At 45.1% G+C, this 11,225-nt stretch overlaps 1 protein-coding gene across 1 annotated transcript in view; it reads left to right on the top strand.

Annotated features, from left to right (window-relative positions):
* Positions 1-9,348: 9,348 nt before the first annotated feature.
* Positions 9,349-11,225, top strand: part of lyrm7 (LYR motif containing 7) — a 49,028-nt gene continuing 47,151 nt past the window's right edge. Inside the window, exon 1 of the mRNA XM_060838764.1 lies at positions 9,349-9,469. Within this exon, the coding sequence (XP_060694747.1) occupies positions 9,452-9,469 (18 nt within the window). The 5' untranslated portion in view covers positions 9,349-9,451. The remainder of the gene's footprint in view (positions 9,470-11,225) is intronic.

Below are 11,225 nucleotides of genomic sequence, written 5' to 3'. Positions count from 1 at the left end.
ACAGAATTATGTCCTATGATTCTTCTCCCCTCACTACCTGACGAAGCAGCAACCCTTCAAAAGATTGTACTTTCAAAATAAATCTGTTGGACTACAATCTGGTTTTGTGTAATTTTTAACTTTATCCACTCCAATCCAACATCGGCACCTCCACATCTTCCTTTTAATGGAGCACACGATGCGATGCAGAGGAAGCGAACCAGAGATGAATTTCCAAAGATTTTTCAATGTGAATGCAACTGAATTCTAGCAAATTTTGTGTTAAGCAATATTTTGTCACTTGACTTGCTTTCGGCTACAATTGAAATTTAGTTATTTTTATAAGTGCAGAGTTGCGACATACTTAACTCAGCAGCATTAATTCGTTGCTTGATGATTTTGTTTGTGAAGCAGGAGTCCATAGAAACCAAGATAAATTCTGGCTCTTGACATGAATCTTATTTCGGAGCGACAGCAACCGGGAGGCGAGGACAGAGTAATCAGTAGGATCTGGCACTGTGCAGATCTGGGTCGTGTCTTTACACGGTACTCAGTACCAGGAGGCAGGCAGGGACACAGTCACCGGCATCCTGATAAACCTTGCGCAATGTCTTTATGGGACTCTCATTCAGAGCGCCAGGACGTGGGTACACAGTAACCGGTAAGTTTATGGGTATGGCGCGGTGCTTTGTCTTCACAGGGCATTTAGCCTGGAAAAGCTCCAGGAGGCTGTTAACTAGTAACCCTACAAACTTGGAGTAAAAAATGAGGTCTGCAGATGCTGGAGATCACAGCTGAAAATGTGTTGCTGGTCAAAGCACAGCAGGCCAGGCAGCATCTCAGGAATAGAGAATTCGACGTTTCGAGCATAAGCCCTTCATCAGGAATGAGAGAGAGCAGCCAAGCAGGCTAAGATAAAAGGTAGGGAGGAGGGACTTGGGGGAGGGGCGATGGAGGTGGGATAGGTGGAAAAAGGTCAAGGTGAGGGTGATAGGCCAGAGTGGGGTGGGGGCGGAGAGGTCAGGAAGAAGATTGCAGGTTAGGAGGGCGGTGCTGAGTTGAGGGAACCGACTGAGACAAGGTGGGGGGAGGGGAAATGAGGAAACTGGAGAAATCTGAATTCATACCTTGTGGTTGGAGGGTACCCAGGCGGAAGATGAGGCGCTCCTCCTCCAGCCGTCGTGTTGTTATGTGGAGGTACAGGTGAACTTGTGGCGGATATGGAAGGATCCCTTGGGGCCTTGGAGGGAAGTGAGTGTGGAGGTGTGGGCGCAAGTAAGTTCACCTGTACCTCCACACACATCATCTATTGCATCCGCTGCACCCGATGTGGCCTCCTCTATATTGGTGAGACAGGCCGCTTACTTGCGGAACGCTTCAGAGAACACCTCAGGGACACCCGGACCAACCAACCCAACCACCCCGTGGCTCAACACTTTAACTCTCCCTCCCACTCCACCGAGGACATGCAGGTCCTTGGACTCCTCCACCGGCAGAACATAACAACACGATGGCTGGAGGAGGAGCGCCTCATCTTCCGCCTGGGAACCCTCCAACCACAAGGTATGAATTCAGATTTCTCCAGTTTCCTCATTTCCCCTCCCCCCACCTTGTCTCAGTCGGTTCCCTCAACTCAGCACCGCCCTCCTAACCTGCAATCTTCTTCCTGACCTCTCCGCCCCCACCCCACTCCGGCCTATCACCCTCACCTTGACCTCCTTCCACCTATCCCACCTCCATCGCCCCTCCCCCAAGTCCCTCCTCCCTACCTTTTATCTTAGCCTGCTTGGCTACTCTCTCTCATTCCTGATGAAGGGCTTATGCTCGAAACGTCGAATTCTCTATTCCTGAGATGCTGCCTGGCCTGCTGTGCTTTGACCAGCAACACATTTTCAACCCTACAAACTTGGCTCGGTGAGGATTAAGGCCTAGTTTTTTTTAATATCAGACATGACATAGAGGTGCCGGTATTGGACTGGGCTAGTCAAAGTCCTAAATCACACAACACCAGGTTATAAGTCATGTTGGACTATAATCTGGTGTCGTGTTACTGCTGACCTTATCGGACACTTATTCATAACACCTGGAGGAGAGAACAGTCAGCGGCAAGTCTATAAATCTAGTACGGCGCAGTTTTGGGCATTCGAGTAGGTTGCACTATACAGCTGCAATATGACCTCCCAACTTCTATACTCAATACTCGAGAAGCGTTGCTGCGTCGTCATAGACTTACCAGTCCATAGGAGCTATTCTCTCAGAGAGAGAAGCGACTGGTGCTGAATTAACCTGAGGGTCACCAGGCCTCAGGCGAGGGAAGAACTTGAGAAGGAGAATACTTCATGTCACCTCAAACCAGTGATGGGAATTTAACTCACGCTGTTGGCCTCACACTGCTGGGCAGACCAATTGTCCAGCCAACTGAGCTAAACCGATCCCCTAACCAGAATAATACCGTGGTTGAAGTATTAAAAACAAAGAAAATTTGCAGCCCAGGAACAGGCCCTTTGGCCCTCCAAGCCTGAGCCGATCCAGATGTACTATCTAAACCTCTAAACCTAGAGGTGGGACCTCTATAAAAAGGATGGTCTACACCTGAACCTGAGGGACACCAGTATCCTTGGGGGGAGGTTTGCTAGTGCTCTTTGGGAGGGTTTAAACTAACTCCGCCGGGGCATGGGAACCTGGACTGTAGCTTTAGGGTACAGGCTTGAGTGTAGGCCATTACAGAGACGTGGGTAGAACAGGGACAGGAATGCCTGTTGCAGGTTCCAGGGTTTAAATGTTTTAGTAGGATCCGACATGGGGGTAAAAAAGGGGGAGGTGTGGCATTACTTGTCAAAGATAGTATTACAGCAGTGGAATGGACGATGGAAGAGGACTTGCCATCTGAGGTAGTTTGGGCTGAGGTTAGAAATAGGAAAGGTGAGGTCACCCTGTTAGGTGTTTTCTACAGGCCTCCTAATAGTCCTAGAGAAGTAGAGGATAATATTGCGAGGATGATTCAGGAAAAGAGTGAAGGTAGCAGGGTGGTTGTTATGGGGGACTTTAACTTCCCAGATATTGACTGGGAGAGCTATAGCTCGAGTTCATTAGATGGGTCGGTGTTTGTCCAATGTGTGCAGGAGGGTTTCCTGACACAATATGTAGACAGGCCAACAAGAGGTGAGGCTATACTGGATTTGGTTCTAGGTAATGAACCAGGCCAGGTGTTAGACTTGGAGGTAGGTGAGCACTTCGGGGACAGTGACCACAACTCGGTGACTTTTACTTTAGTGATGGAGAGGGATAAGTGTGCGCCGCAGGGCAAGAGTTATAGCTGGGGGCAGGGAAATTATGATGCAGTGAGGCATGACTTAGGATGTGTGGATTGGAAAAACAGGCTTCAAGAAAAGAATACTAATGAGATGTGGGGATTGTTCCAGGAGCAGCTACTACGTGTCCTCGATAAGTATGTACCAGTCAGGCATGGTGTAAAGGGCCTTGTGAGGCAGCCGTGGTTTAGTAAGGAATTGGAATCCCTTGTAAAAGGGAAGAAGGCGGCATATGTAAAGATGAGGCGTGAAGGTTCAGTTGGGGCGATAGAGAGTTATAAGGTAGCCAGGAAGAATCTAAAGAGAGAGCTAAGAGAAGCGAGAAGGGGACATGAAAAGTCTTTAGCTGGTAGGATTAGGGAAAACCCAAAGGCTTTCTATAGGTATGTCAGGAATAAAAGAATGACTAGGGTAGGTATCGGTCCAGTCAAGGATAGTAGTGGGAAGTTGTGTGTGGAGGCGGAGGAGATTGGAGAGACACTAAATCAATACTTTTCATCAGTATTCACTCAGGAACAGGACACTGTTGCTGACGTGAATATGGAGTCACAAATGATTAGAATGGATGGCCTGGAAATATGCAGGGAAGAGGTTCTGGGAATATTGGAGAGGATGAAGTCTCCTGGGCCTGATGGCATTTACCCTAGGATCCTCTGGGAAGCTAGGGAGGAGATAGCAGAGCCATTGGCCTGGATTTTTATGTCGTCATTGTCAACGGGAATAGTACCAGAGGACTGGAGGATAGCGAATGTGGTCCCCTTGTTCAAGAAAGGGAGTAGGGATAGCCCTAGTAACTATAGGCCAGTGAGTCTGACTTCAGTGGTGGGCAAAGTCTTAGAGAGAATGGTAAGGGATAAGATTTATGAACGTCTGGATAGGAATAACGTGATCAAGGATAGCCAGCATGGTTTTGTGAAGGGCAGGTCGTGCCTCACAAACCTTATTGAGTTCTTTGAGAAGGTGACTAAGGAAGTGGACGAGGGTAAAGCAGTAGATGTTGTGTATATGGATTTTAGTAAGGCGTTCGATAAGGTTCCCCATGGTAGGCTAATGCTAAAACTACGGAGGTATGGCATTGAGGATACATTAGAGGTTTGGATTAGGAATTGGCTGGCTGGAAGGAGACAGAGGGTAGTAGTTGATGGACTAAGTTCATCTTGGAGTGCAGTTACTAGCGGTGTACCACAAGGATCTGTTTTGGGACCATTGCTTTTTGTTATCTTTATAAATGATCTAGAGGAAGGGCTTGAAAGCTGGGTAAGCAAGTTTGCGGATGACACAAAAGTCGGTGGAGTTGTGGATAGTGAGGAAGGAAGTGGTAGGTTACAGCGGGATATAGATAAGTTGCAGAGCTGGGCAGAAAGGTGGCAAATGGAATTCAATGTAGCTAAGTGTGAAGTCATTCACTTTGGTAGGAGTAACAAGATGATGGATTACTGGGCTAATGGTAGGCTACTTGGTAGTGTGGATGAGCAGAGGGATCTTGGTGTCCATGTACACAGATCTCTGAAAGTTGCCACCCAGGTAAATAGTGCTGTGAGGAAGGCATATGGTGTACTGGGCTTTATTGGTAGAGGAATTGAGTTCCGGAGTCCTGAGGTCATGTTGCAACTGTATAAGACTCTGGTGCGGCCTCATCTGGAGTATTGTGTGCAGTTTTGGTCGCCATACTATAGGAAGGATGTGGAGGCATTGGAACGAGTGCAGAGGAGGTTTACCAGGATGTTGCCTGGAATGGTAGGAAAATCTTATGAGGAAAGGCTGAGGCACTTGGGGCTGTTCTCATTGGAGAAGAGAAGGTTTAGGGGAGATTTGATAGAGGTGTATAAGATGATTAGGGGTTTAGATAGGGTCGACACTGAGAACCTTTTACCGCTAATGGAGTCAGGTGTTACTAGGGGACACAGCTTTAAATTAAGGGGTGGTAGGTATAGGACAGATGTTAGGGGTAGATTCTTTACACAGCGGGTTGTGAGTTCATGGAATGCCCTGCCAGTAGCAGTGGTGAACTCTCCTTCTTTATGGTCATTTAAGCGGGCATTGGATAGGCATTTGGAAGTTATTGGGCTAGTGTAGGTTAGGTAGGATTCGGTCGGCGCAACATCGAGGGCCGAAGGGCCTGTACTGCGCTGTATCTTTCTATGTTCTATGTTCTATGTACCTGTCGGTCAATTCCTAAGCATCTGTATCCCTCTACTCCCTACTTACTCATGCATTTATCCAGGCGCATCTTAAATGCATCTACCGTGCCTGCCTGTACCACCTCTGCTGGCAAACCGTTCCAAACGCCCACTACCCTCTGTGTGAAGTAATTGACACGTATATCCCCCTTAAACCTTCCACCTCTCATCTTGAAAGTGTAACCTCTCATTATTGAATCCTTCACCCTGGGAAAAAAGCTTGTCTCTATCCACCCTGTTTATACCCTTCGTGATTTTATAAACCTCAATCAGGTCTCCCCTCAATTTCCATTTTTCTAGTGAAAATAAACCTAACCTACTCAACCTTTCTTCGTAGCTAACACCTTCCATACCAGGCAACATCCTCATAAACCTTCTCTGCACCCTGTCCAAAGCATCCACATCCTTTTGGTAATGTGGCGACCAGAACTGTACACAGTATTCTAAATGTGGCCGAACCAATGCCTTGTACAATGTTAACATGATTTGCCAGCTCTTATACTCAATACCACGCCCAATGAAGGCAAGCATACTATTTGCCTTCTTGACTGTTTTATCCACATGTGCAGCAACCTTCAGTGTACAAAGGACCTACACTCCCAGATCTCTCTACCCATCAACTTTTCCCAAGGCTCTTCTGTTCATTGTATAATTCGTTCTAGAATTAGTCTTGCCTAAATGCATCAACTCACATTTGTCTGGATTGAATACCATCTGCCACTTTTCTGCCCAACTCTCTGGTCTGTCTGTATCCTCCTGTATTCTCTGACAGTCCCTTATGCTTCCTGCTACTCCACCAATCTTCGTGTCATCTGCAAATTTGCTGATCATACCAACAGTGCTCGCAAAAGCTATTTCATGACTCCTTTTAGCCCGCTTGATTCCTCGTTTAAGAGTTGTCCCACTCTTCTGATATTCTTTCAGGTCCTGTTCTGTCCTTAGCTGCCTAGACCTTATGTATGCTTCCTCTCTCCTCTTGGCTAGTCGTACAATTTCTCCTGTCATCCATGGTTCACGAATCTTGCCCTTCCTATCCTTTGCCTTCAATGGGATATGCCTATCCTGCACTATCTTCAACCTATCTTTGAAAGCCTCCCACATCTCAAATGTGGACTGCCCTTCAAATAGCTTTGTCCAATCCACATTTCCAAGCTCCTGCCTAATTCTGATATAATTGGCCTTGGCCCAGTTTAATACTCTTCCCTTAGGACCACTCTCCTCTTTATATACGAGTATTCTAAAACTTACAGAATTGTGGTCACTGTTCCCAAAGAAATCCCCCACCGCAACTTCTCCCACCTATCCTGGCTTGTTTCTCAGTACCAGGTCAAATATGGCCCGTTCCTAATCAGACTATTGACATACTGCTCTAAAACAAAATGTTTCATAGACTAAGCATCCTCTTGAGTCTAGAAGCTTATGGATTATATTGTTATTTCAGGGATTTGTTGAAGAACATAGAAACACTTCTCTTTAGAGGAATCCAGCACAAGGACACACAATCTTAAAATTAAAATTAAGGCATTCAGGGTGATGCCAGAAACCACATCTCACAGACCAGATAGTTGTGTCAACTGAAAATTTTAGAACTGGCATTGATAGATCGCTACTTAGGTAAGGGTGAAAAGAATTATGGAACCATGTGGATGAATGTTTTAGATGTAGAGCAGCCATGGTCTAACTGACAAGCATGTTGTTCTAAAAGAGTTGAATGATGCCATATTCCTACTTCAGGAGTCATAGAGATGTACAGCATGGAAACAGACACTTTGGTTCAACAGTTCCATGACGACCAGATATCCAGACCTAATCTCGTCCCATTTGCCAGCACTTGGCCCGTAACTCTCTAAATCCATTCAGATGCCTTTTCAATGTTATAATTGTCCCAGCCTCCATCACTTCCTCTGGCAGCTCATTCCATACACACACCACCCTCTATGTAAAAAAGTTGCTGCTTTGTTCCCTTTTACTGTATATCTTTCTCCTCTCACCCTGAACCTTTACCCTCTGGTTCAGGAATCCCCCATCTCAGGGAAAAGACCGTGTCTATTTATCTTGTCCATGCCCCTCATGATTTTATAAACCTCAGTCTCTGACACTCCAGCAAAAACAGCCACACATTATAATTCTGCCTCTCACTATAGCTCAAATCCTCCAAACCTGGCAACATCATTTTCTGAACACTTTCAAGTTCTATAACATCCTTCTGATAGAAAAGAGACCAGAATTGCATGCAATATTCCAAACGTCGCCTAACCAATGTCCTATACAGCTGCAACATGACCTCCCAACTTCTATACTCAATACTCTGACCAATAAAGGAAAGCATACCAAATGCCTTCTTCACTATACTATCTACCTGCAGCTCTACTGTCAAGGAACTATGAACCTGCACTCGAAGGTCTCTTTGTTCAGCTACACTCCCCAGGATATTATCATTTGTAAGTCCTGCTCTGATTTGCTTTTCCAGAATGCAGCACCTCACATTTACCTAAATTAAACTCCATCTGCCACTCCTCAACCCATTGGCCCATCTGATCAAGATCCTATTGTATTCTGAAGCAACCTTCTTTGCTGTCCACTGCACCTCCAATTTTGGTGTCACCTACAAACTTACTAACTACACCTCCTATGTTCACATCTAAATCATCCATATAAGTGATGAAAAATAGTGGACCTGGCAGTAATCCTTATGGCACACAGCTGGTCACAGGCCCCCAATCTGAAAAGCAACCCTCCACCACCACCCTCTACCTTCTACCTTTGAGCCAGTTCTGTATCCAAATGGCTAGTTCTCCATGTATTTCATGAGATCTAACCTTGCTATCCAGTCTACCTTGAGGAACCTTGTTGAATGCATTACTGAAGTCCATATCGATCACGTCTATTACTCTGCCTACATCAATCGTCTTTGTTACTTTTTCAAAAAACTGAATCCAGTTCATGAGACATGATTTCCTATGCACAAAGCCATGGCTGACTATCTTTATTCCTGATGAAGGGCTTTTGTCCGAAACATTGATTTTCCTCCTCCTCAGATGCTGCCTGACCTGCCGTGCTTTTCCAACACCACTTGACTGTATCCCTAATCAGTCCTTGCTTTTCCGAATACATGTAAATCTGACCTGCCGTGCTTTTCCAACATCACTTGACTGTATCCCTAATCAGTCCTTGCCTTTCCAAATACATGTAAATCCCTCAGGATTCCCTCCAACAACTTGCCCACCACTGATGTCAGGCTCACCAGTCTATAGTTCCCTGGCTTTTCCTTACCATCTTTCTTAAATATGTGTTAGCCATCCTCCAGTCTTCCAGTACCACACCTGTGACTATCGATGATACAAGGTGCCCAGCAATTGATTCCCTAGCTTCTCATAGAGTTCTAGGGTACACCTGATCAGGTCCTGGGGATTTATTCACTTTCATGGGTTTCAAGACATCCAGCACCACCTCCTCTGTAATATTAACATTATGTTTTTGAGACGTTTTAGAAAAATATTAACAAACTTAGAATAATCATTTGAAATATATAATTTCATTTTCCAGGTGTTCCAAACACTTGGACTCTCTTACAAATGCAATATTTATGGATTATGGCTTGTTACAGGGTCTGACTAATAACTTGGCAAAATTGCGATTTCGAGTAAAAATTGAGGTCTGCAGATGCTGACCTGAATCAGAGCTGAAGATCAGAATTTGATCAGAGCTGAAAATGTGTTGCTGGTTAAAGCACAGCAGGTTAGGCAGTATCCAAGGAACAGGAAATTCGACGTTTCGGGCCAGAGCCCTTCATCAGGAATGAGCCCTTCATTCCTGATGAAGGGCTCAGGCCCGAAACGGCGAATTCCCTGTTCCTTGGATGCTGCGTAACCTGCTGTGCTTTAACCAGCAACACATTTTCAAAATTGCGATTTCGACAAGATTGTACGATAGTTTGTCCTTGAGCAGCACCTATACGGATACATTGGCGTGACAAGTGGCATGGCCGCGCGTAGCAAGGTGAACCTGGGTTCTCGGGTTAAGGGATTCTTGGGACTGCGGCAGAGACGGGAATGTGTATCAGTACTGACTCGCTGGATCATTTGCACGTGATGTAGTGAGAAACCGCTCCAGCAAGTTACCGTTATTGAAACTGCGCCAAGGTTTGACCTATCGCTACAAATGCTGAGAAAGAGAGGGTGCATGTGTTCGAGGTTTCTCCATGTTTTTTAGTTTAGTCTTGTGGTTTGCTTCACAGTGAATGTCGCATGCATTAGTTTTGTTTTCCACTGACGTTAGACTGATGTTCTGGTAACGTCTCTCCCAGCCATGCCCAGGCAGCAGTCCTAAATTATATTGGCGGTTGAAGATCGCTGTCTGGTCAAAGAACACTTATAAATCTACTACTTACTTTAAATTTAAAAGTGAATAAATTAGCTCGTAACTTGTGTTAATTACCAACGTGTACAGCAGACTGCCCAGGAACCATTGGAAGCTTATTTTATATTGGCCACAAGGGTGAAATTGAAATAGTCTTGTACCTATTAGCAACGTTAATGCTGAGTCACTTGGAAATTGTCTAAATGCATATTTAAAACTGCATCGTATTAAGACATCATTTAAAACTATTCTAACATTATTTCGCTTTATCATTTGTTTCCTGGGCCTTTCAGCATCGCGAGGTCATAATTAACATAATTTCCAGTGTGGCTTGATTGGTGGCTCGTTTCCTTCCTGATATCTGTACGTGATTGCTTTTCCTGCCACTCATCGATCCTGCAGACTTAGATTATGGCTTTTTCTTTCATTGTCCACAGTTACGAACTCATATTTGCTCCTTCGATCTAAAGCTGACGTTTACCAATGGAATTTAGCGAAGTAAATATTTAAACTTGGAGGGTATAACGTTCTAAGATTTTTTTTATTAAAAAGCTAAGGTCTTAAAAGAACCTAACTACAGTTTTAATGAGTTCCAATGAGACCCAATTTCACTTAGTTATTATCTTCAACAACATTGGTACAGTTGGGAAAGGGAGCAAGTCAAATAGTTGGGGCAAGCAGGAACAAAGCAGCGAACTGATAAATTAAACTGCGTTTACTTTAAATGCTAGAGGCCTAATAGGGGAGGCAGATGAACTCAGGGCACGCTTAGGAACACGGGACTGGAATATCATAGCAATTACAGAAACAGGGATGCACAGGATTGGCAGTTTAATGTTACAGGATACAAATGCTATTGGAAGGATGGCTGGGGGCTGGGCGGGGATGATGGGCAAGAGGGAAGGGGGAAATGGCGTTTTTGATAAGGTATAGCATTCCTGCTGTACTTAGGATATTTCTGGATAGACATCCAGGGAAGTTATTTGGGTGGAATTGAGAAAGAAAGGGATGATCACCTTGCTGGGATTGTATTATAGACCCAATAATAGTCAGCGGGAAATGGAGAAACACATTTGTAAGGAAATTTCAGTTATCTGTAAGACTAACAGGGTGATTATGGTTGGAGATTTTAATTTTCCAAACATAGACTGGGACTGCCAGTCTAAATGTTTATATGGAGAGGAACATAGAACAATACAGCACAGAACAGGTCCTTCGGCCCACGATGTTGTGCCGAACATCTATCCTAGATTAAGCACCCATCCATGTACCTATCCAATTGCCGCTTAAAGGTCGCCAATGATTCTGACTCTCCCACTGCCACGGGCAGTGCATTCCATGCCCCCACCACTCTCTGGGTAAAGAACCCACCCCTGACATCTCCCCTATACCTTCC

This window comes from Hemiscyllium ocellatum, chromosome 2 (assembly GCF_020745735.1).
Source record: "Hemiscyllium ocellatum isolate sHemOce1 chromosome 2, sHemOce1.pat.X.cur, whole genome shotgun sequence".
Classification (NCBI taxonomy): domain Eukaryota; kingdom Metazoa; phylum Chordata; class Chondrichthyes; order Orectolobiformes; family Hemiscylliidae; genus Hemiscyllium; species Hemiscyllium ocellatum.
This window is presented reverse-complemented; position numbering and strand designations above follow the sequence as displayed.